Raw genomic sequence first — 26,471 nt, 5'->3', positions numbered from 1 at the left:
GCCCCCAGACTGGCTGCATCCTATCACCCGGCAGCCTGTTACACGTAACAGGTCCCCAGGCCCCACACCAGGGCTATGGAGTCAGGAACTCTGGGGATTGGGTCCTAGCGCATGGATTTTTTTAGCAAGCTCTCCGGCTGATTCCGGTGCCCTCTCAAGTTTGGGAATGTCTGCCCAAAAGATGCCCCCAGAAGAAAGGATAGATGAGCGTTCCCAGCTTTCCACAGCCGGGGACACGGCTACGCTCACCAAACAGTAGACTGTGCCCCGTTCATTCTCCTCTCTGCCCCCACCCACGCTCCATGCAAGGATGTCCTCCCTGACCCTGTTCTTATTGGGCTTGGCCATGGGAATGGCCTTGACTCAGGGATCCGTGACGTATGATACCACACCCAACAGAGATCGTCAGTCTGCCCGCATGGATTGCCTTAGGCTTTCAAGGCTCTGCCACACCCCATGACCATACGTCCCAGACTACGGATGCTTCCTCAGCCCGGGGCCTGGAACAGAAGGACACATGGAACCGTCCTAAACCCAACCAAAGCCACAGCCAATCCACAGACCCATAAGCAGGAAAAAAAAAACAAAAAAAACAAAAAAAACAGTCTGTTGTTCCAAGTCACTAAGTTTGGAGATTATTTCTCAGATAGCATGATCCCAGCAAAAGCTGACTGATGCAAACCATTTAATTTTATAGCAAAGGAAATCACAGCCCCAGAAAGCTGAGCAGTTGAGGACATCCTGCAGGGGGATTCAGGCTGAAAGGTGAGAAAAAAAAAATCAGAGCCAACTTCTAGCCCCACCTGTGGAGACACGAATCTCAGAACTAACCTCTCCCCTCTGCATCCTCTGACCTCCTCCGAAATGGACATTTTTGTCCTCATCTAAATGATGCTAAGCGGTAAAACCTAATCCTAATAAAGTAATAGCTTAAAGTAACTTCTAGAATGAGTAAACGTTCTAGAGGATAAGACCCTCTTTCCTCCATGGCTCAGAAACAAGAGTATCAAGGAACCGGCCGAGGGGACAGAGGACACACCTCTGCCCCTTTCCCTGGTCTGTTAACTTTCCTGCAGAATCTGGTGCTTCTGCCCAAAGTGAAACAGACTGAGCCTTCTGCCTCTTCAGCCGAACCCAGAGCCCAGCCACCGTGTGAGCCACACTCCGGCTAACACTCATCACTCTGACAAACGCCCGGCCCCGTCACCGCCGATGGAACAGGGGTGGTAGCTGATGGCCACATACTCCCAAAGCTCTACACTGTAACATACCAAAAATAAAAACTGAGAGAGCAGGAAAGAAGAGCCTCCCTTTTGAACGACCCGGCGCCCCAACTTCACTGTTCTCCACAAAGCAGTTATCACCTGTGCTGCAGAACACAGAGCAGCTGAGTCTCCACCAATTCCCCGTCCCCAAGTGGCGAGGAAGTTCGGCGTCTGTGGCAGTCGGTAGGTTCAAGCACATTTGCTACGCAACACACTGCAAACCTAGTCATTGCTTCTGATCTGGGAGATCTTCTTACCACCGCCAAGAATAGCTCGACTCTCAGTTTGTAAGACACGTTGAGATGAGAGTGGACAGTTAAGGTAGTTTCCCTTTTAGAGAGCGAGTTTCTAGAGAACACTGGTGGCAGGTGGGCACTTTCCCAAAATAAACTTCCCCTGATGTTCCCGCCTGCCGAGGCCTTCAAAGCCGCCGGCTGGGGGGACACGGCGTTCAGCCATCAGGTTAAAAGTTCCAATTCTGTCTGACAGCAGCCGTGCTTTTAGCGGATTGCGTCCACTGCCACGATCTTAGGTCAATTAACGAGACCTCAGTGTCACAAGCTACCAAAGGCAACGGGGTATGTTCAACTTGCCCATGAACTGACTGGTCAAACCAGGTAATCAATGAAAATCAATCCACTCACTGTACATAGTCGAAAAACTGCAAGATCTGGGACGTTACCTTGTCTTAGGGGAGGTGGTTAGCCATTCTTCGTGTTTCTCAAATGTTATTAAATAAGCTGCAATTTCCTGCAACAGAAGAATAAAAAAATAATAACAACAATTAGCTCACATCGGCTCCTGAGAGGTAAGAAAGTTCTTGTTGCTTCCCAGCTGCTGCCTCCCTGGCGAGGCTAAGCCCCCCCCCACCCCATCTCTGCTGGAAAACACTTGACTCGGATGGTGCTTCTATTTTGATTTCGTTAAGCCCTTTCCATTCAACCTGCCATACAATAATAATCAAAGCACTGGGTTTCAAAAGATGAGTCGGTGACAAGGACAAAGATATTTCTCTGTGGGAGCGAAACATCAGACACCATTTCAGATACTGAATGTCATTAATTTGAAGGAGGGACAAACACATGCCCCACAACAGGTCTGCACTCATACAAGGTCATCATTGGAAAGTTTCGTCTGCCTCCTTCCGAAGCCGTACTAATCTTTCATCATCGTCACGAGAGACGTCAGGTTCTCTCAGCTTGATTCCCACCCCCACCCCCAGCCCCGAGCCAAATCACACAAAGATTAAAAAGAAAAGATAAAGCCATATGCCAGAGAAAGAGAGAGAGAGGTTAACCTTTCCCTCTACTGATAACTTAATCTATTGAGCGGCGCTTCAGAGAGAAGAGCTATGTCAGCAGAGTTTAAGGCAAAGATGGAGAAAATGTGGGCACCTAAAGGTAAATTAAATATTTATAAACACAACAACATCACTGCAGATAGAATTACTGATTTATTAATAATTTCCATAAAAAGCCAGTGGGTGACATCAACATAAGTCATTGCTGTGGCTCTGGGGCATGATATGGCCCATTACTTCCAGCTCCAAACAGATCTGCTAACATGAAATTGGCAGGGATTGGAAGTTAAATTAAGGCTGGACTCGTACACATTTCCCTTGATCTTGGTGATGAGACGGCACGGAGCTGCGGCCCTCGACAATGAAAACATGCAGAGAGGGAGTCTTCATCTCGAATTTCTCTGCAGCCAGGGTTCCCAGAGGGCTCGTGATGATGCAACAGCCCAGCCAGCCAGAGGCTCGCACCCTTCCTCTGTAGTTAGCCTCCTCTGGGCCTGGATATAACGGGGCTGACACCTGTGACCAGAGATGCTAAACCCACCCTTGAAGAAAAAGAAAAGACTCAACAAAACTGTTAGCAGAGCAGGTTAAAGTAGAAAACGCCACCCACGGCATGCGGTTTGAAGGCCACAGACTCAGGTGGAGATCAGGGTCTCATAGATCATGGACATCAGCCACTACCACCAGGTGGCCAGTGACTGGTAACCCAGAGTCCACACCACCTCGCTCTGGAACCCTGGACCTTTCACCAAGCACCTGGGAAGTGGAAACCCATGGACAAAAGAGAGCTGCCTCATTGCCCGTGTTCCTGTCATTGAGGGCAGCTAAAGACGCTGACCAACCAGCACGTGCTTCTCTCTCATCTCTGAGCCTGCTCTGTTCCATGCTCCATTTCCTCTCCTTAGAAAACACCTATGAGGCCTCACCAGAGCAAACACCACTCCCTTTGGCCCTCCTAACGATTCATGGCAGGGTCGGTTGCCCATCCCGTGCTCTCCCATGGCACCACACCATCCTCCATTGCATATGATTTATCGCTTGGCATCCTAATTACTTGTTTACTTGAATAGCATCCCCCACTGGATCATGAGCTCCTCAAGGGCAAGGAATGTGTCATCACTGATGTATCCCCAGGACCTAACAGTGTCCTGACAAACGTTTATTAGGCAGATGGATGGACGGGTGGGGAGATGGGAGGGAAGGAAGAAGGGGGGGCATGATGGAAATAAACGTGCATGTAGAAGTGAGGACGTGTGTCTGTGTGCACAACTTCTGAGTGTGTTGTGTGTCTGTATGGGTTTATTACTAGGCGAAGCGATAGCTTAAAAACAGCAAAACGCAGCAGTTCCTAAGTGAACCTTTACCTGGCTTTAATTAGCTGCAAGCCACAGGAGGAAGGTGTGCTGTAGTTAAGCTACGGAAGCACACAGACCTGGCTTTGGGTGCTGGCTCTGACACTTGTTAGCTGTCTGATCTTGAGAACGTTGCTTACCCTGTAGAAGCAGTTTTCTGTGAAACTGAGGTAATACCACCTCATGAAGCAACAATTCTTAATACACTGACTAGCATATAGCAATGCCCCAGAACCACAGCTACCATTATTATCATCATAAGATCGACATGATGTGAGCTGCCCATCTAGAGGTCCCTGATGAGGTAGCAGGTACCAAAATGGTCCAGCTTGGAAGCTGCCAGCACTGCTGGACTTACCTTCATCGATGTACACCCTCCATCCTTCTCCACCCCCTATGCCCGCAGGAATGATAGCATCACAGGGACTGTTGAGAGTTAGTTGGAGCCGACCCCTCCATTTATCTATGGGTGTCCACTTGGTTTCACAAAACACGGAGAGCAGACAGTGGCCGGAGTCAACGAATGGATAAATTGAACCGCTTATGAGCATCAGCCCAACTACCTGAATTTCAGAAAACTTGGCATCCAGAAAACTAGCCTGTGCCAACTGGAATACCCCTGGGATCCACGTCCCTACCCAGGACCATGCTGAGAGCTAAGTGCCCCCTACTGGCCCAGAAGGGATGGGGGCACGGTGCATCCCAACCACCTGGAGACTTACCACAGTGTTCCACAGACGCAGACACCCAAAGAAGACATTCGTGAACATCTCTTGGCCAACACTCACCCCAATCCGGCAGCGCTGCCCCTACTGCTACTGTCCTTCAAAAAAATAAACTCCTTGGACCACTTATTGCCTTCAACATTTACTCTACAAATATTTACTGAGCATCTGTTGTGCACCAGTCCGTGAACAAGACCACTCTGAACCCTGCTCTTTAAAAAAAATATATTTATTTATTTATTTGTTTATTTATTTTGAAAGAGAGAGAGAGAGAACACAAGTTGAGGGGGGGCAGAGAGAGAGGGAAAGAGAGAATCCCAAGTAGGCTCTGCAGTATCAGCACAGAACCCAAGTTGGGGCTTAATCCTATGAACCAGGAGATCACGACCTGAGCCAAAATCAACAGTCGGACGCTTAACCGACTGAGCCACCCAGGAGCCCCCTGAAGCCTACTCTTGAAGAACTCATGGTCAGGTAGATGACAGAGATAATTCAACACGATGGGGCAGCATCAGCACCATTACAGAGTCACCTGTCCAGTCAAGTCTGTAGCCAGACCCAGTGGGGGCTCCGTGTAGACCATCTCAGGTCTACTGAGCTGCTGTGCAAGCAAGCCAAGCCATAGGAAGTCACAGTGATTTATGAACTACCTTTGAGCACAGGCCACTGCTTCCTCCACCCCAAGACAACAGTACCTCCCACACAGAGCCCCTTGGTGGAGCATTCGTCCCACTTAAGGTTAGCCTTTCTGAGCAAAGGAAACTGAATGCCTAGACCCAGGTACTTGCCTCTGTGGTGCTCAAGTGGCCAGGCACTGGAGCTGAAGTCAGCCACCAACGAATGTCACCGTGTTGCTGTCTGGCTTCCAGCTGGACTGGGCGTGTCTGAGTTACCTGTCTACTCCCAGTCCCATGCTGCCTAGTGGCATAGCCCATTTCCCTGGCCCAGGTCTTGGTCCACCTCATCACCAAATGGGAAGACCATGGGGGCAGACTTACTGTCCCAAAGCTAAGAACATCTTGGGGAAATGGATGTGCATATGCCAAAGAAGTGCACAGAATAGTAGGTGCTAAAGAGTGTAGAGCAAAGAAAGAACCATCAAAATTCAGAGTAAGGACAGTCAGCTTGGCCAGGGCAGGGGATGGTTTGGGGGGGGAAACAGAGGCTTCTCATCAGTAGCATCGTTACTATCATCACAATGGCTAACGTTAGTAGAATGATGTCTGAGGCCAGGTACTGCTCTAGGACTTTGTGGTGGAGAACCTTGCTTAACCTTCATAACAAACCATGAGGCAGGAACCATACCCATTTTATAGGTCAGAAAACTGAGGCACAGAGCAGTTAAGTGGCTTGCCCGAGGTCACATGGCTAGTCTCTGTGGAACAAGAACCCAAACCAATGTGGAATGGTTCCAGAGCCTACACTCTCCACTGCTGTTCTGAATTTCTTACGATGTGCTCAGGAAAAAAGGAAGCCTGCATGCGGAGAGTCACCTTTTCTCTGACATGGTTTACAGCCTCCTGCTCCCCAATGACCTGAAGGCACTTCACAGCCCCACCACCCTTCGGAGGACCAGGGAAAGCCAGGCTGAACATCCATCAGTGGGATTCTCTCCTTCCAGCACGATCAGGTTCATTTCCACCCAAAAACCCTTGTATGATTCATGGGACCATCTATACTTCATTGACAGTGAGAATCCCTTATATTCAGACACTATTGACTTAAAATATCTTACAATGCAGAGAAAGCCAACAGGCAAGAAGAGAGACATTCGAAGCTGAGGAAAGAGGTTTAAAAAAAAAAAGATCTTCAGCCCAACTATCTGGTCTTTCCCTCTTTCCCCAAAGCTCCATCAACCTAGGCAAGTGGAAACAGATACGGTCTACCTCATTTTTACAGAACAGGAAACTAAGGCACAGAGAAGGGAAGCGACTTCCCCAAGGTCAACGTCTGTGGCTGAGCCAAGCTGGGAACCAGGGCTCCTCACTCACGGTGCGTGCATGGTCTCGTTGGCTCTCAAACTCAAATCTGGCCCAGGAAATTCACGGAGCACTCACCAAGAAGAGAGCTTGCCCCAGAGAAGTGAAAACAGGAGCTCAAATGAAATTGTATACGTGAATGTTCAAAGCAGCATTATGCACAATCACCAAAAGGTGGGAGGACCCCAACGTCCATCACAATATGGAGGGATAAACAAAATGTGAGACGTCCACACCGCAGAAGGCTGTTCAGTCATAAAAAGGAATAAAGGTCTGATACACGGATGAACCTTGAAAACTTGCCGAGGGAAAGAAGCCAGGGGCAAAGGCCACATACTGTAGGATTCCATTGGTATTAAATGTTCAGGACAGACAGATCCATAGGATTGGCAGCTGCCAAGGGCTGGACGAAGAGAAGAATGAGGGGTGACTGCTACTGGGTATGCAGTTTCCTTTTGCAGGGACAAAGTCGCCCAGAACTAAATGGCGGTGAAGGTTACCCCAAACTGTGAATGTACTAAGTGCCACTAGGGGCTAAAAAAAAAAAAAAAAGAACAAGGGGTGCCTGGTGGCTCAATCGGTCCGACTTCGGCCCAGGTCATGATCTCGAGGTTTGTGAATTCGAGCCCTGTGTCAGGCTCTGCTGACCACTCAGAGACTGGAAGCTGTTTCAGGTTCCGTGACTCCCTCTTGCTCTCTGCCCCTCCCCCACTCATGTTTTCTCTCTCTCTCTCTCTCTCTCTCTCTCTCTCTCTCTCTCTCTGTCTCTCTCTCTCTCAAAAATAAACATTAAAAAAATTGAAAAAAGAAAAGATCAAGAAGAAGGGGCAGACATCCAGCGAGGTGTGGCACTGGAATGCAGAAGGTGCCAGCACCACTGCGGTGAACTTGCACCCACAGGCTTTCTCCAGCCTCCTGGCTCCCTTGGTGTCACCTTCTTCTTGGAGCCTCGGTGCCGCAGCATCACTGAGAAGAATGAGCCGGCTGTCAAGATGAGGGAGCTCACTGCAGGCTCCAAAGCAAAGACTGTCCAGCTTGCAGGTTTTAAATGTTCACTTTGTCCTTTGGACGTTCAAACAAAAGCTGCCGCCAAGGTGTGGCGTCCGTGTGTGGCAGGGGCTCGGGGAACAGGCTGCCACTGAGTCCCACGGGCCCCTGCGTCTGCCCGGCACCAGGTCCCGTCCCTGCAGACCAGGAAGGTGGGCGGGCCCCTCCCCTAAGCACTGACCCAGCCCCTTCCAGGGGGGCAGCGAGGGCGGGGCCCAGGGGTGGCAGAGCCCCGCACTTGGCGACGCTGCCTCGTCCCCGCCGTGGGGTCGTGAATCTCCACCACCGAAGGCACGCTGACCACTCACCGTCCGATCACCAGGCAAGGTCAGGCCTGCCTGCCCCCCGGGGCTGATGGGGTCTGATGGAGGACCGCAAAGCCCCTCTCGGTGGCCAGCAGGCGGCGGTCACCCGCAGCGGCTTCCCTGAGACTGGCTCTTCTCGCCCTTCCCACCTCAGCCCCCGTGCCACCTGCCTGGCCCTGTTCACAGCCCACCTCCTCCAGGGAGTCCTCCCTGCTGCTTCACTCCAATGAACTCCAGCTTCCGTGACCTTCTCAGTAATGGCTCACCACTCCTGGCCTCCCAACACACAGTCCCTGCTGCTGCTCACATGTTCGCCCCTGGTGGTTCTCTCTTCCCAGCTTTGCAGCATCTAGGGAGGGTCTGAGTCTCAGCTCCGACCACACCTTAGGGTCCCAAACAATTCTGTATCCAGAGCCAACTGCAGACCTGGCGGCGGTGGGATGAAAGAATGCCCAGTCTCTTCTAAAGGATGCGGACAGAAAGAGCCCACATCGGAGCCGTGGAGGTTGTGGAGGTGAAGGGACAAAGGCACAGGTGCCACGGAGGCTCGGGGGCCCTGTGTGCAGAGGCGCTACAGAAACGTTCCGCTCAGCGCAGAACACCACAGCCCGAGAGGCAGCCCCCGGCCAGGCCGCCAGCACCCCAACAGCCCTGTCCGCTAGAAACAGAACACGAGCCACAAAGGCGAGCGAGCCACGGGCGCGACTTCAAAATTCCCAGAGGCTACGTTTTCAAAAAAGCAGAAACAAACAGGAGAAATTAATTTTAATCATATATTTTGTCAACACGTTGTCCATTTTAACCCAGGAGCTCCAAATGATTATGATCTCGCCAATTTCGAGAACGTAGTCACGAGCTACTTGGCACTCTTTTTCATACTGAGTTCTCAAGCTCTGGTGTGCATTTTCCACTACGGCCCAGCTCAGTTTGGAGCGACCATCTTTCAAGCACTCGAAGGCCATGTGCGGCTGCCACACTGGACATGCTGCCCCGGATACGGATATCAGAGGAATCTGCAAAAAACAATATGCTTCCTAAAGCCAGACCTGGAACCCGGGCGTGAATGCGGAGGCAGCCACAGCAAACACTTCCCCTGAAGCAGGGCTCGGCCCCACAGGCCCACCCCAGAGGTGAGGAGCCGTGTCCTGCCCCTGGCGTGCGTGGAAGCCGCATCTGCTGGGGAGACGACGCGGGATTCTCTGAGAGGCTGAATTCACTCCTTCTCTCGGCCCAAGCTGGCTGTTACTTCCATTCCCTCTCCAGAAGGAGCCTCCCTCCTGCTGCAGAGACCCCACAGAATCATCCAGCCCAGAGGAACCAGCCTCCCCTTCAACAATGTCGTGTGAAGCTGCCCTCAGATCTCCCGGGGACAGTCCGCCCTCGATCTGTCTTCAAGACACAGGTACAGTGTCTGGGAGAGAGTAGGGTCAGTCTCAAGGGGCCTTTGGTGCCTCTTGGGACAAATTAAATAGACAAAAACAACAAACTGTATCGAGATGTGGGTTTTTTTATACTCCAGAATCCAAGCAATAAAAATATCTGTGGTCTACATAATCTCAGATATTTTGCACACCAAAAAAATGAATCTTCAACCAAGGGATAATTTTTAAAGTTTGTTTTTTATGAGAGTTCTGCACAAGGGTTTTATCTGTAAGGGACCAAAGCTGGGGGGGGGGGGGGGGGGGGGAAGGCAGGACTCTCCTAGCAGCTGGCCCCAGCATCTGCTGGAGCCACAAAATGCAATTATATTACTCCCAAACGAGAAGTAAAAATATCTTGTTTCCAATACTCTTGGTTTTAAGACTCATACTTAATGTCCTCTGGGTATTTCAATGGTGCCAGATCTCTGTGTTATGTACTTTATTAGGGATGTGTGAATGTCATATTAATGACTTCTAACCAACATGTTTACAGTGGAGGCACATTTTCCCAGAACCCACTGCTCACTGCACTTCACAAAAAATAATTGGCCTTAATTTAAATAAATAACCATTCCGTAACCCCCTCCTAGGGGCATCTCTCACCTGCAGGGCACCCCATGCATAAAGCTGGTGGGTCTCCTTCTCCATGACAAATATTCTGACCCTGGGTCCAACAGTGCAATGCCTTTTCTCCATACATCCCTGTCCCCATCCACTGATGTACTTCCCAAGCACCCAGCTGACCAAGCCAACTCCCTCTACAGGATGCTCTGGGTCCCTACCCACAAATCAAAAATACCACCCTGAATCATGCTTTCAAAATGACCAGCTCTTATAAACAACTAGCATATAGAATAATGGTATATATATATATATATATATATATATATATATATATATATATATTATGTATGAGTGGTAGCATAGCCCTACACTGACACTTTATGAGAAAGGTGGTGATTAAGATCTCAGGGATCCAAAGACATCTGGAGGACTTTCCACAAAATGGTAAGTAGCAATTCAGGATAAATTCCTAACATCCCAGACTTCTGCAATAAAGCCTGGACCAGTTGGCTGCCTTATTTAGATGTGGTAAAGCACGGTTATGGCCATCAAAGTGCCAATGCAAGGGGCACCTGGGTGACTCAGTCAGTTAAGTGTCCGACTTCAGCTTGGGTCATGATCTCACAGTCCATGGGTTTGAGCCCCGCTTCGGGCTCTATGCTGACTCCAGCTCGGAGCCTGGAGCCTGCTTCAGATTCTGTGTCTCCCTCCCTGCCTCTCTCTCTCTCTCTCTCTCTCTCTCTCTCTCTCTCTCAAAAAATGAGTAAACATTTTTAAAAAGTGCCAATCTGAGCAGAGACAATGAGCCATCATAAAAATATTCAGAGAAAGATTCGGTGCAGAAGCAATCCACCGAGTGTTTGATTAGTTTCATTGTCCACTCATTGGTTCAATCATTTGGTGAATCATTGAGCACCTACTATACACCAGGCACCACGCAAGGCCCTAATGATACAGACGTAGGAGTAATGATCCTGAGAAATACAGCTGGGAAGACAGGCGGGGCTGCAGGATCCAGGGCTACTGTGTGCCCACGACACAGACGGTGAGAACACACGAGCAGCACAGATCATGTGTCCATGCTGAGAAGAGAAATGGAGGTTTCGCCAAGGAGCTAACATGTAAACTGGGTCTTGAAGAATGATTAGGGGGCTGCCAGGAGGACATGGTAAAGGCGTGAGGGAAAGGAAACCACAAGTGCGAGAGCAGGGAGCTGGGAGAAGCACATGTGTTTGGGGAACTTGGATTAACGGGAAGTAGGGAGAATCTGCAGGGCGCAGGGAGTGACAGAAGCCAAAGCTGGAAGGGTTAGGAGGCACCAGACCGGGGGGGAATGAAGATGACCAGTGAACGGAGTTTTCTCCACAAGAGCCAGGGGAGCCGTTGAGAGCCTTCGTGCGCAGGGGAGGCACAAGGAGAGCACTCGGACGGTGCAGTGGCAGAGAGGACAGGCTGGGACCCTGAACTACAATGCGGGAGTGGAAAAGTGGAGCGAAGTTGAATGTTTTCAGAAGTGAAGTAAGTGGGCTTGAAAGCCAATTGGCTGGAGCAAACAAGGCAGGGAGGGCGTCTCCAAAGGACAGGAAGCCCCGAGAGAAGCGCCGGTGTGGATGCCCACGGAATTTGTTCCCGTTCGGTATATTTGCCGACACTCCAGGATGGGGAGGTGGCCATTGCCAGCTTCTCTTGAAAAATAAGATCTGGCTGCTCCGGGCCACGTTCCTGCAGCATCGCTGGTTGGAGCTGAGGAGCAGCTGCCCCTTTGGAAGGGCGAGAGCTCTCAGACGGCCGCCTTCCCCACCTGGCTGGCTCTCTCCGCTCACAACATCTGCTCGGACCTTGCAGGCACCTGACTTTGGGCCTCCTGCTCGGAGGTTTCTGGCATCGAAAATGAAGTGGATTGTGAGACATAAATCATCTAGGTTATCCAGAAAGAAATACATTTCGAGCAATAGATTTTAGGAGAGAGATAGGCTGGCTAGAGCAGTCATTGCCCCTCAATACAATATTTGCTGATTAATCTGGACCCGAGATTGCCCCACCTTCTATTTCAATATTGTGCCAGTTGTCAATTGATTATCCTTTGGCTCCAACTGCACCCTTATTTGTCCTGCTTTATGACACTGACAATGGGCCCTGTAAACATTTCTCCTGGGCCAGCCTAGCGAAATGTTCAGCTTCGTCAATAGAGAGCATGAAGTCACCATGCAAGATGACCGTGGCAAGATGTCTCCCTTCTGGTCTCTGCCCTCTATCACTATGATTGTCAGCATCACTATTATTCACAGCAGGAGCCCAGGAGCCACGCGCAGGAGCCCCAGCGACACCCCACAGCGCCTTCCCTCGCTGGCAGCCTGCCGCTCTGGTCCTCCCAAAGCCCTCAAGCAACACCAAGTCACCTCTGCAGACCAGCTACAGCCTACACCATTAGCAGCCAGCATGTTGCTGTGTCGGCCGGGTGCTCTGAAAAGGTCTGAATTTCAGCCCATGGGGTGGAAGGAACTCTTCTAGTCCTTAGATTTTTTATGGTCTACTCTTCCTCAACGCACAGGTAGTTGTCCCAGAAGCACCTGGCACTTCCACAATCCTCAGAATTGTCTTTATCCCTGTTGGTAGTCAACGACCCTTTCCTAGTTAACAATTCTTTCTATTAAATGTCCCCTGCTCAAATAACTAATGTGGTTTCTATGTCCTGACTGGACCCTGACTGACAAAAGAATCACCCACCTCCCTGAGGATACTGATAACCTCACTGCTGTGTCATCACAGAAGACATACTAAAAAGCATAGGGAAATGAAAAGACACCTAAAGGAGAAGAAGCATGTGTTGGGGGAAATATTCAAGTCCCGGTGAGAACTCTGTACCAAGTCTCCCAGACTCCAGCCACACGGTAGTTTGAAAGGCAATGGAATGATGTGTGCCCTTAAGTTGTGAAAATAGCTCATCCGCCTTTTGCAGAAGATAAGAGTTTCTTGCAGACTGGGAAAAAGTCGCTCTCCATCTCCCTCTGACTTTGTGATTTGGGTCAAGTGACTTGACATTTCCTCACCTGAACTATGGGACAACACAACCGCATTTCATGGTGTAATAATATGCAGACTCTAAGTACACAGTAGATCACTGGTCTAAAATGTCTTTAATCGGCTCCACTGAGGTATAATTTACATACAGTAAAATGCAACTTATTTATTCATTCATTCATTCATTTTGGTAGAAATTCCTTCTGATGTTTTTCTATGGCAATATATTTTTTTAATTGAAGTTTAGTTGACATACAATGTTATATTAATTTCAGGTATGGAGTATAGCGATTCGACATTTATATACATTATGCAGTGCTCACCATGATAAGTTTATATAGTTACCACCTACCATCTAACGTTATTACAATATTATTGACTATACTCCCTATGTTGTAACGTTTCATCCCTGTGACTTATTTATTTCATAACTGGAAGTCCTTACTTCTTAATCCCGTTCATCTACTTTGCCCTTCCTCCCCACACCTCTCCCCTCTGGCAACCACAAGTTTACTCTCTGGATTTGAGTATGTTTCTGTTTGTTTGTTTGTTTGTTTGTTTGTTCATTGGTTTCGTTTCTTAGATTCCATATACAATCTCTTTGGTACTTTGGTACTTGCCACTCGTTTCTTAGATTCCATATACAATCTTAGATTCCATATACAATCTCTTTGGTAAATTTCTCTTTGTATATGTACACATATACAAGGGTAATCATATGGTATTTGTCTTTCTCTGACTTATTTCACTTAGTATAGTAACCTCTAGGTCCATCCATGTGGTTGTAAATGGTGGTATTTCATTCTTTTTATGGCTGAGTAATAGTCCACTACATATATTCACCATCTCTTCCTTATCCTTTCATCTATGGATGGACATATCCTGGCTATTGGATTGTTTCCATATCCTGGCTATTATAAATAGTACTGTGATAAATGTAGGGGTGCATATATCTTTTCTTATCAGCCTTTCTGTTTTCCTCAGGTCAATACCCGAAAGTGGAATGACTGGGTAATAGGGTACTTCTGTTTTTAACTTTTTGAGGAAGTTCCATAGCATTTTCCACAGCGGCTGCACCAATTCTCACTCCCACCAATGGTGCGTGAGGATTCTCTCTTGTCCACATCCTCGCCAACATTCGTTATTTCTTTTCTTCTTGATATTAGCCATTCTGACCGGTGTAAGGTAACATCTCGTTTCAGTTTTGATTTGCATTTCCCTGATGATGAGTGATGTTGAGCATCTTTTCGTGTGACTGTTGGTCATGGGTATGTTTTCTTTGAAAAAATTGTCTATTTGGGTGACCTCCATCCATTTCATGATCAGACCGTTTCAATTCATTTTAAATGTATGGTTCAATAAATGCTAACAAATATATTATGTATCTCCCACCACATTTAAGATAGAAAATGTTTCCGGCGCCATGAAATTTCTTTCATACCCCTTTTCAGTCCATCTCCATCACACCTCCAGCCTCAAAGCAACCATTGATCTGCCTTCTGTCATTAGAGATTAGTTTTGCCTGCTCTAGAATTCTATGTAAATGAAATCATATGGTATGTATTCTTTTCGTGTCTGGCTTCCTTCATTTGAGATAATGTTTCTGAGATTGATTCCTGTTGTGCGTATCAGTAGTAATCCATTCCTTTCTATTGCAAAATATTATTCCTCTGTATAGGTTTGTCATAATTTGCCTATTCATTCAAATGTTGATGGACATTTGTGTTGTACCCATTAGTGAGCTGTTATGAATAAAAATTCATAAGGAATTAACATTCGTTTGCAAGTCTTTGTGTGGGCATGTGTCTCCATTTCTCTTTGGTAAAAACTTAGGGCATGAATTGCTTGGTCATATGGTAAGTATGAAACTGCCAAACTGGTTCCCGAAGGGGTTGCTCTATTTTATATTTCCATCAGGAATGTGTGCAAATTAAAGCTGCTGCACCTCTGTGTCAACACTTGGCACCTTCCATGTTTCCAATTTTAGCCACTGGAAAGCATATATGGCTATCTCAGCGCAGTTTCAACTTGCTTTTGCCCAATAAATAATGATATGTAACATTTTTTTTTTCATGTGCTTATTGACCCTGTGTATATTTTCTTTTGGAAAGTCTGTTTTAATTTTCGCCCAATTTTTAATAGCGTTGTGTGTCTTTTTATTGCTGAATTATAATGGTTCATTTTGTATTTTGGATAGGAGTCCTTCATAATAAGGTTTGTACACTATGAGTGTTTTCTTCCCATCTCTGGTCTACTTTTTCATTTCAAAGAGCAGAAGTTTTTAACTTGGGTAGTTCAATTTATCATTTTTTTCTTTTCTTGCTCACTTTAAGAAATCTGCGTCTACTCCAACTTGTCTGCTTTCTTTTGGGAATGTTTAGACTGTATTTAGTGTAATTATCAATGTGGTTGGGGCTAAATTTACAGCCATGCTATGTGCTTCCTGTTTGTTCCATTTGTTCTTTGTTCCTTTTTCCTCTTTTTTTTTTTTTTTTTTTTTTGCCTTCTGTTGGATTAACTGTTTTTTTTTTTTTTGTATTCCATTTTATCTCCATATCGTCTTATTAGGTTTACCTCTGTTTCATTTGTGGTTGCTCTATGATTTACGTTATGCATCTTTAACTTAACAGAATCTACCTTCAAATAACACTAGATATACTCATGTAAATTGCAAACCTAAACAGTGTACTTCCACTTTGCCCCTTCTTTCATTCTTGGTATTGTCCGCTGTCATAAACTTTACTTCCAGATACGTTCTAGACCCCCAATGCAGTGGTTTGAACAATTGATTACCTCTTAAAGAAATTAATAGTGAAGAAAACTAGCTTCTATTTACCTACACGGTTTACCATTTTTAGCACTCCATGTTGTTTTGTATAGCTCCAAGTGTTCACCTGCTGTCATCCTTACTCGCATGACCTTCTTTTAACATTTCTTACAGGTCTGCAAGCAATGAATTCTCTGATGTGCGTGTGTCTGTGTGTATATGCCTGAGTCTGTGTGTGTGTGTGCATCCGTGTGTGTGTGTGTGTGTGTGTGTGTGTGTGTGTGTCTACTGGAAAGCATCGTTAGTTCACTTTCTTTTTTTAAGGATAGTTTCACTGAATATAGCATTCCAGGCTGACAGGCCTTTTTCTCTTCCAGCACATAAGAGATTTTACTCCACTGTCTTCTGGTTTGCATGGTTTCTGATGAGAAATCTGCATAAATTCTTATTTTTGTCTACTGTAATGGGTCTTCCCCCAGCCTCTGGTTGACTTTAAGATTTCCTCTTTATCACTGATTTGAAGCAATTTGATTACAGTGTGCCTTGCTGCGGTTTTCTTTGTATTTATCTTGTTTGGGGTGTGTTGAGCTTCTTGGATCACTGGGTTTATAATTTTCATCAAATTTGGAAAACTGTCAGCTGTTACATCTTTAAATAAAGAGTGTTAGGCTTTGCTCTGACAGGCATTTGAGTTACTTGTACATCAACCTGATCCTCTGAAGACTTACTCTTAATCTTAGGTGGGTCTACAGTACCTCTTACTCTAGAAATGTCTTAGCCCCACTATTATTTTTTTCCCTTCTGTACTACATGTCCCATTTGCCCAATTTGGCTGGTCAGAATTTGAACACCTCCCAGTCCTGTGTGAGTTCTGGGAATTTTTCATCTTATAGCCTTAGGTGCTATTAGCTCAACCTTGTGGAATTCCAACAGTTCAATGTCCAGTAGAAACTTCCAGAAGACCCATGCAGATTTCTGGAGCACTTTCTCCATAAGGTTTTTCTCCTCTGTGACATTCTACTTTCTGATATCTGGCCATCTCAATCTCCCCAACTCTGATATGTGTCTCCTCAACTCAGCAAGATGCATATACCCTGCTTGGGATAACCTCCCTCAAACCACATTTGAAATGCCTCCAAGCAGAAATACCAAGTGGTTGCAGGACTAATAATATCCTCTTGGGAACCAAAGTCCTACCCTGACTATTGCATAACATCTGAAAATATGATTCCATATATTTTGTCCAGTTTTATATTGTTTATGGCAAGAGGACAAGTCTGCTCCCAGTTACTCCATCATGGACAGCAGCAAAAGTCTTGCCATGAATTTTTAGATTTTTAGATTTTCACTTTATTCTTTGAGATAGCAGCAATCTTTGAATAAAGGACATAGGCAGGGTTCAAACTTCAAGGGTACCATTGTTGCCTCAGAGAGACATTACCCTAAAGGCTATGGGGACCCGGGCTTTCTCCAATATCAAAAAGTGGGAGGGAAAGATAATGTCCAGGAACAACTGAATCCTGATTCTGTTTTAACAGCACCCACCCTACACTTCTACCCTTGGATGAAGATATAGACTTGCTGATCTGACAGATTCAGTTCAAGTATCAGAAGAGCCTAAAAGAGCACAGATTGTTGTTATAAGTCCTTCCAGAATAGTGATATAAACCTGAATATAAAACAGAAGCAGTGTTGCAAGAATTTGGCTTCTTTTTCAACCTTGGCAGGATTCTATCTGCACAGAAAGTGTCACTGACAGCCACACACTGCCAACTCCCATTAAGAACTAGGGACAGGGGACAAGCTATGTAAAAATATCCTGCATCTGCTGGTCTCTGTGTAGCCACCTCTCTTTAAGATAAATTCTGAATCCCTAGCTATGAAAATCAGGAATTTATATCAGGGTATGTATATGTGCGTGCGTGCGTGCATGCGTGTGTGTGTTCTCTTCCTACCAATAAATAACCCTACTCACAGCACTAAAATATCTACCTCTGCTCCAACATTAACCAATAGAGCCCTTTGCAAATGGGTCTTAAATCATTCAAAAGAGTCAGAAAAGGATGTGAAGGTAGCAGACAATGGTTCCAGTGCCTATAGGGACAGAGTAGAGGTGAGCATTTTGACTTGCTCTTGGCCCTTTCTGCCTCCAAGCAAAGCAGAGCCACTTAAGGCTGAACAACTAAATTTCCTTGCAGAACAAACACTAACACTCATCCTAACCCCTCCCCCACCCCAAATCCAATAAAACTAATAAAAACAGAAGCAAGCCATCTTAAAATTAACACATCCAAGATACAAGCAGAAACCATTGATCAAACCCTCCTATCTTCCCTCACAGCCGACAGTTCCAGAGCAGCCCTAACACCCCGTAATGGAATCCCATTATCTACAAAGGAAACTCGTTCCAGAAGAGAGCCACAAACAAAGAGAGAATCAAAGGAGGCAGGCAAAGGGGGAGACTCCAGCGCCCGCCTCTGCTCCCATAGGAGGGGTATGACACTCAAGCTGAGAGAGCCACTAGAACTGCAGCAGGGAGGAGGCACTTGTGGTAAGTTACAGAACTGAGAAGGAAATTAAGGAAGAGTCCAGTGGGGAAGGAAGGCTTGAGAGCCTACTTCTTTCCATCTGTGCAAAAGCAAAACAAGCTCATTTCATGTAGGAAGCAAATTGAGTCAACAAATATCTGTCCTTAAACTCCAGAATCGCCTGAATTTGGAAAATACAGGGATTTCAGCTAAAGGAGGGAGCAAGTAAGATTAATTAGCAAATGCCTCAAATCCTTAATTCACACTTCAAACAAACAAGTTAATTGTGTAGCTAACAGAGTGTGACTTGATTATAGGCCACTGGTGGCCATTAATAGATGAAAGGTGTTTGGATTTCAATAGTGTTTGGATTTCATAACCCGCCTTCATAAAAGAAGTTAAGCTTAGTCACCACCTCCATTTGCTAACACCTGTGATCATGAATCCCACATGGCAAACAAGCACCCCAGCTTTGAGCTTTTGGAATTGAAGAGTAAACAGGAGGAGAATTCATGAATTTTCTAGAGGTAATTGTTCTACTCTGCTTTGAAGAGCAGTTGAGTCTGGTCTCGGAAGACATTAATACATGCATGAACATAGCCTCCCTGGCTGACACTCAACCCAAAAGGCCCACTGCTACGCTGCTTCAGCAGGAATCCCTTTGGGAAAGCAGAGCAGGACCAGGCTCCGACCTGCAGATATTACCAATCAATCATGCAGACTTTATTCCCAAAGGCACGAGCATAGGTCCACATAAGGCCTTAATTAAAACTACAAATGGAAGTGGAATCCAAAAACTGACCATTGACAAGTCTGGATCAGGCTTCCCTTTGACCAAGTGGGCCCTACCTTCAGAACCTCAGATTGCTTTCGAAGGAAAAAAGAGATCTTCCCCTTCTCTTGTTTCTTGACAATATCAAGCAGTAAGACGAACGATAAGGAGTCCAAAAGCATCATATTGTGTCATTTGAAGAGCGGTATGAGCCGTAGGGCAGAAAACACGGTCAATCAAATGTATCTTTCTGAGGAGCCTGTGATGTGATGATGCACATAATGTCAAAGTTTTATTAAAAGGGAGCTTACTTCTCAAAGGGTCATAATATGGCAATATCGGGAAAAGGACTGAAATCGCCGTTTTTTGTGGTCACATGAAAAGGAAAAGGATTTCAGCAAAGGGAGGCCTTCACTGTCCAATGTGATAATGGTCTACAAAGTAACTCCCAGTGGGTCTGAAGCCAGGTGCACCCCCAAGGGATCAGCCTTGATGCAATATTTTTATCTTCATTTGTTGAGCTCCATTAATTCCTTGGAAATCTGGGTCAGTCATTATGGGGGGTAGAAGCCATGGAGAAGACCTAGGCCCTCTCTTCAAAAAGCTTATGATCTTGGGGCACCTGGGTGGCTTAGTCGGTTAAGTGTCTGACTTCAGCTCAGGTCATGATCTCGTGGTTCACGGGTTCGAGTCCCACGTCAGGCTCTGTGCTGACAGCTCAGAGCCCGGAGCCTGCTTTGTGGATTCATGGATTCTGTGTTTCCCTCTCTCTCTGCCCCGCCCCTGCTCGTTCGTTCTCTCTCTCTCTCTCTCTCAAAAATAAATAAAACATTAAAAAAACAAACAAACAAACAAAGCTTATGATCTTGAAAGTCTAGAAACCTACACAGAAAGTGGCGTGGGACTCTGAGACCACTAAGATCCAAAGTGGGCTATGGGAAGTCCAGAAAGAGGCAAGTCAACACAAGCTGGAGGAGTCAGAATAAAAAACCAAGATGGGATGGCAGGGAAAGGAGAGTAAAGGGCTGCTGTCCTTGGTTCTGAACCAACCTTGTGTTTCAGGACAGCAATGTCTTATTGCATGTCATAAAACATTAACCCATTAGTGAGTTCTAGATCAATCTACGGTCGGAACAAATATTTCTTTGGAATGGAATGGAATGGAATGGAATGGATGGAATGGAATGGAGTGAAGTAGAGTGGAATGGATGGAATGGAGTGAAATGGAATGGAATGGAGTAAAGTGGAGTGGAGTGAAGTAGAATAGAATCCTACGGAGTACAGCAGAATGGAATGGATGGAGCGGAGTAGAGGGGAATGGAATGAAAAATATCAGAGTATACCACAGGTAGCTTTGTTCCTTAAAACTTCTGTTCAGGCATTTCATCACAAATGAATGTGTGTGTGTGTGTGTGTGTGTGTGTGTGTGTGTGTGTGTGTGTGTGTGTGTTCTGGGTCATGACATGAAATGTATTTCCGGATGTCAAGGACAAACTTGGGAAATCACTGCTCTAGGGTACAGTTGTTTCTTTGCATTCTTGAACATGAAGCTCCTGTCCCCAGGAATTCTGATGGAAGCTGCAACTAAGAAGCAGTGTTAGAAAAGAACACGGGATGCAAATCAAGAGAAAGAAAGAAATAGAAGACCACAAGTACTAAGAGATTTGAAGGGAAAGGAAGGGGAAAGACTTTTGATGTTTTCACATGAGTTACCCAAATTGCTGGGATTGCTAAAGTAGAAGGCTAGTCTCCCACCTCTACACTTCAGGGGTTTCAAAAAGAAGGCAGCTGCATGGTGAACACAGCAACGCTGGCTGTTTCACTGTCAGCTCCCTCATCTGTGGCCCTTACACTCAACAAAAGGCTTTAGCTCAGCATTAAAGGCTTTACTGTAAACTGGGAACAATGGCTGTACCTGTGTCAGAAGGTGGCGATGAGGATTGAATGAGTTGATTTATGCCAAATACTTAAAACCAAGCCTGGAATCCAATATAAGGGTTAACTATTATTATCACTTACTTTGATATATGTTTAAGGTTGTAAACTCAAAGATTTCATACTACACAGCCATTAAAAACATGCATGAGAATTTAATGCCTAAAATACAATATTGAGGAGAAAAACCAAGGAACAAAGCTATGTAACGGTATACAATTTCAGATGTGTTTTACACATTAAGCACTATAACAATCTCAATTATGTTTTAAAAGAGTTCATAAAATATTGGAAGAAAAATTACTAAAATGCTAACAGCAGTTGGATTTGGGTGTAAGGTCTTAGATAAAATTCTCTTTTGTACATTTCCTTCAACTTTCCAATTTTTTCTACAATTAGTATGTGTTTTTTATAATCGGAAAAGAAAAACCTATACTTCAGAGACTCTAGCTCAGAGTCCAAATGGCTTTCATCTTAAAATGTGCCATTCTGCGAAGCAGGCGATAAAACAGAACATAGGAGTGAGCAAAGCAACACGTTCCATTTCACGCAGGTAAGCCAACCACTTAGCAAGACTAAGGTGCTCCTGACTTTATGATCTTCCTGTGACACTTCACAACTGCTGAAAATGGGGAATTTACCTGAACTTTTGATTTCCGCCCAACCCCAAGAGGGCAAAGTAACAGAGATTATCTGAAACAATCTCGGATGCAGACACACCAGCTAGAGTCCCCCTGCCCACACCTCAGCCACGGAGGCCTGGTAATGGCACTTGCAAACATCCAGGAGCCCTACCACGTGCCAAGCACTGGGAGTCCGACAACACCTCCTTTAATCTTTCTCAACAGCTCTATGATGCAGGTATTACCATTGTCCCTTCTTACAGACAAGGAAGCTGAAATTTTTGAAAAGCAGCATTACCGTTTCATCCTATGCTTCCCTTCAGGGCAGACTCTCTTTAAAGAGTGTCCAGACTAGCTGCTTCCCACTTCTCTCCTCTCACCCTTTCTTGGGCCCGCTCCCATCACAGCTTCCGCCCACCATTCTACCAAGACAGCACTCATCACCAATGGCTTCCACCCTGCCCAAGCCAGTGGTAATTCTGAGCCTTCGCACTTGCCCAATCAGCTCCTCCCTTGTGGAAACACTCTCCTCACTCAGTCTCTCAGACCACATCTCTCTGGCTCTTAGTCTCAATATTGTTCACCCGTTCCTCCTCATCCTGCCCTCTAAATGCTGAAATGCTCCACGGTTCAGTCCCTGGACCTCTCATCCATCTCCCCCCTCCCCCTGCCCCTGTCACCTGATGGTGATGTCACTCAGCTCCAAACATCATTTCCACATTGACTATCTATCCCAAAATTTATACTTTCAGTCTGGACTTCTACCCTGAACTCCAGACTCCTATATCCAGCTGCTTATTAAATAACTCCACCTGAATACCTGTTAGGTGTATTAAACTTCACATGCCTCACACGTGAACTCTTGAACGCCCCTCCCCGCCCACACAAAAACTTCCTTCTCTCATAGTTTTCCCATCTCTTCCAGCAGCTCCAGAAAAAAACACCTGAGAGCCCTCCTTGTCACTTCTGCTCACAAATCCACGTGCAAATGTTCATTCTACTTTCAAAACATGTCCAAAAACCAACGCTTCTCTCACCTTCCTTGGTTCCAGCTGCCAGCACCTCCCACCGGAGGACAACAATAGCCTCTTAGCTGGTCTCTTGGTTTATACCAATGAAGGGCTTCCTTTAAGATGGCTCCCACTTCACTCAGAGACAAAGCCAAGGTCCTGACATCAGTCAACCAGCCCTGCATGATCCGGCCCCACTCCCTCTCTGATCTATTCCCTACCACTCTGCTGCAGCCATGCTGCTCCCTCACTACTTCCTGGACAGATCAGCATGCTCCTGCCCCAGGGCCTTTGCATTTGCATTTCCCTGAACCTAGAGGAGACCCTTCTCTCAGAATTCCACTGGGTTCATTTCCTCATTTCCTCTGGGTCTCAACCCAAATGTCCCCTCATCAGTAAGGCCTTCCCTAATCACTATATAAAATAGCAACATCCCATTATGCACTCCTTGTCCTCCTCACCCATGTGACTTCTTCCCATGGTATATATTCCCAACTGATCTTCTGCAATATACTATGCATGCTACTATACTGTCTTTTTCATTGTCCCTCTCTGATCCTTAATACCACCCCCACTCAAATGCAGAGATTTTCTCCATTTTGATCACAGCTCCTAGAACACGCTTGACCCAGATTCAATAAATATTTATTGAATGAACAAGCAAACAAACAAATAAGCCTGTTCAAAGCCATCTGGCTAATAAATTCTGGTAGCAGGTTTCAGACCTTGACCTTGTGTCTCCAGAGCCCACACACATCCCATCTACATTCTCCTGCCCCTGGTTGCCAAGACATGTTGCCTGACAACCTTGCAAAGTCAGAAACATCCAACCAGGATGCAGCCAGGGAGAAAGTCGGTGTGAGCCCCCATGTGGCTAATAGGACCAAATACTTGAAATAAGAGATTTGTACTAGAAAATTTAGGACACGTGATCATGACATTCATACCGTGCAACGTGTAATGCAGTGTGGATGAGTTCAGTGTTGACAGAGTGGTCAGGGAGCTGATCCCCAGGTAGACCAGACTGCATACAAAGCCCCGGCAAGTATGTAACAAGGATTTACCCTCGACCTCGAGAAAGCTCAGAAGGCGCAAGGCAGATGGGCCAGCACAAGTCCATCTTGACCACCAGAGAAAGAGCCCAAAACCCTGATCCTACCAACAGATCCACAAGCCTCAGTTTCATCCCCCAGAGACTGCATTGACCGTCACCTCCAACCTCACTGCTCATTTAATGACGACCCCAGGCAGGATGATACGTATAGGGTATTTGCACCACATTACGTCCCAAATCCTTTGCTTTAATTGGTCCTAGGCACTTCCACTTTTAGAGCTTCTGTCACTTATTGGGCTTAAAAAGTCAATCTCTGCATAATCCAATAGGAGCCCAGAGAATAGATAAGATAGTGAGACCAGTCTACAGCATTTGTGTTTAATGGTTACATATTAATTGGCTTTTTTTTTAAGTGTGTAAATCGGTCCATTTTCAGTCTTTGTAATATGTTCGTTCTCATTAATGGAGGAGGAAGACTCATCAACAGCTCTACACTACACATCACCTTGTAAAACTATAGTCCGTTTATTTTTAAAAAATAAAATAGATTCATCACGATTTGAAATACAGAAAGTCATTAAAATAATAATTAAAAACACGACTACAAGCACAATAAAAGTTCCATGATAATAAACCACATTTTAATGTATACTAATTCTCCTAATGATTTACTCTCTACATCTTACAGGGTCAAATCAATGTCTGTACCAAAAAAAAAAAAAAAAAAAATTCAATTAAATTCTATTCACTGTATCTCTCAAGTGAGTCTATTGTTTGCTTTGTTTCCTATCAGACCATTTGTCAGTTGTTCTAGCCCAAGATTACAAATAGGAGGGACACGGCCCCATCAAGGTCAGCAGAGACACGTCCAAATCCTACCCAATCCACCTTCGCCAACTCCTGTTCATCTGTCATTGGTGACCTTGCTCGAAGAGGGGAAAGGAAGGGGGGCACCGTCCCACCCCACACTCCTGCACGAGCCATGGGCCTGTGGGCTCTGACTGACGTGCCTCCCTTCTCGTGCTCAGCCAGCCCAGGTGCCTCTGTGTGGGAGCACGAGTCACTCTGGCCAGAGCCTGGAGCTCGGACTGTCCCTCTCTAAACCTCCTCTTGTCCAGAAACACACACACACCAGGCAGTCCTCCCCTTCTGAGGTGCGTCTCACCTGGGTGCTCAGAGCCAAAGAAAGCACATCTGCTCCCCATTCTCTTGCACCAAAGCAAGTTACTTACCAAGTCTTTGCTGTGCCTGAGTGATTTTTCTGGAATTAAAACACACACAGACACAGACGATTTCTGTGTTTGGGGTACAAAATGGCATGAGGGTGGAGGCGACGAGGGGAAGACACTTCTCCTTGTCCTCCTCCTGCCACCAACAGAGAGTGCCACTGCCCAGTGATGGATGCACTGGGGCCAGCGTAGAGACAGGGGTCTGGGCCCAGGCCTGGGTCTGTGCTGACCACTGCTTTGGTGGCCACCCCTGGCGCTCACTAGGTGCGATCTGAACATCAGAGATAAAGCCAGGTTCTCAAAAGGCATCTGCTGTGCAAAGCCCAAGGAAAGGGAAATGAAGGACCCCAGAGGCTCCCTCTAGAGCAACAGGGAGCCAGCAGTGACCGGACTCACACCCATGTCTCAAGTGAGGGAAACCACGTCACTGAATGAAAAGTATTTACTTCAGAACCCAACATGGTTTAAAGAGGAAGCTGAAATAAGGCCAGGAGTGGCTACTTAATATCCGTGCTCTTTCACGAAAGCCTAGAAAATCTGGCGCAACACACACATCTCCCTTCCAGAAGCTTCCTGGCCGTGACATCAGAGAGCCCGCGGAGCCTTCGTGAGAATCCCCCCGTGTGAGCCGCACTGATTCTGCTCTTCCTTTTTGTTGACACAGGAAGCCGTGCGCCTGCAGCCCCTGAAGCTGTCACACCCCGGAGCTGGAGGTTCCAGACGCTTCCAGGCGCTTCCAGGCCACGCCTGCAGCACAGCCCTCTTCCTCCAGAGAGCAAAAGGCACATCCTCCCAGGGAGCCGCGCTCCGGCCCCAAGGAGCAAGAGCGTCACAAGAGGATGAAAGAGCAAGACCGGGGGAGGCCGGGGGAAGCGAGCAGGAAGCGGCAGAGGCTCTCATTAAGCAAGATGGCCTCACGCTGGCGCGAGGCTTTATAAGTCTCAGCTGCAAGATGCTTTTTAAGATATAGGTGCAATTTGGGCCTGTGGTTAATACTGTTTAATTTTATTTTGTACCATGTGATATCTTCCCAAGCTGGGCCCAGAGTAAGTCTGGAGTCTCACTCAGCTCCAGACGTGGCTGGCCTGGCAAATCCACCTGGTCCGGCAGCCGCGTGCGAGTGCCCGGCCTCCGGCCCCTTTCCCCGCGTCCCCAGCAACACTGCTGGCCAGGCTCTCCTTGGCTGCTCCCCCCGGCCACCGGTGCACGATCTATCCTCCTGGCTGGCCCGTGAGCCGGTTCATTTGTTTGCGCCTTCGACAACTATTTATTGCCTCCTTACTCTGTGCCAGGCAGTCTGCGTCCAATTTTTGGTTGGGAAAATATGGTCCCTGCGATCCCCGTGGAAGGAAGTGAGGCTCCAAAAAAGAAAACCGCAGATTCTGATGCCGGCCCCACGGCTCCCAAGCCAGGTGACCCTGGGCAGCCCCTGAACATCGCAGAGTCTCCTTCCTGTCCTCAGAGGGTCTCCGTGAGGCCGAGGGGAGACGAAGCGTGGAGGCCCTCTGCACGGCGCGTGGCACGGAGCAGGCGCTTGGCAAACGACAACCGCTCCTTCGGGGCTCATGTTGGCA

At 46.7% G+C, this 26,471-nt stretch overlaps 1 protein-coding gene across 6 annotated transcripts in view; it reads right to left on the bottom strand.

Annotated features, from left to right (window-relative positions):
- CAMTA1 (calmodulin binding transcription activator 1) overlaps positions 1-26,471 on the bottom strand; it is an 828,802-nt gene that overhangs the window by 563,022 nt on the left and 239,309 nt on the right. For all 6 annotated transcript variants that reach the window (XM_040460083.1, XM_040460077.1, XM_040460058.1 and 3 more), the window contains exon 4: positions 1,948-2,015. In XM_040460083.1, coding sequence (XP_040316017.1) covers positions 1,948-2,015 — 68 coding nt within the window. The remainder of the gene's footprint in view (positions 1-1,947; positions 2,016-26,471) is intronic.

Source organism: Herpailurus yagouaroundi, unplaced genomic scaffold (assembly GCF_014898765.1).
Source record: "Herpailurus yagouaroundi ecotype Mexico unplaced genomic scaffold, PumYag 77, whole genome shotgun sequence".
In the NCBI taxonomy this organism is placed as follows: Eukaryota; Metazoa; Chordata; class Mammalia; order Carnivora; family Felidae; genus Herpailurus; species Herpailurus yagouaroundi.
The sequence above is the reverse complement of the archived record's forward strand: the minus strand, read 5'-3'. Positions and strand labels throughout refer to the sequence as shown.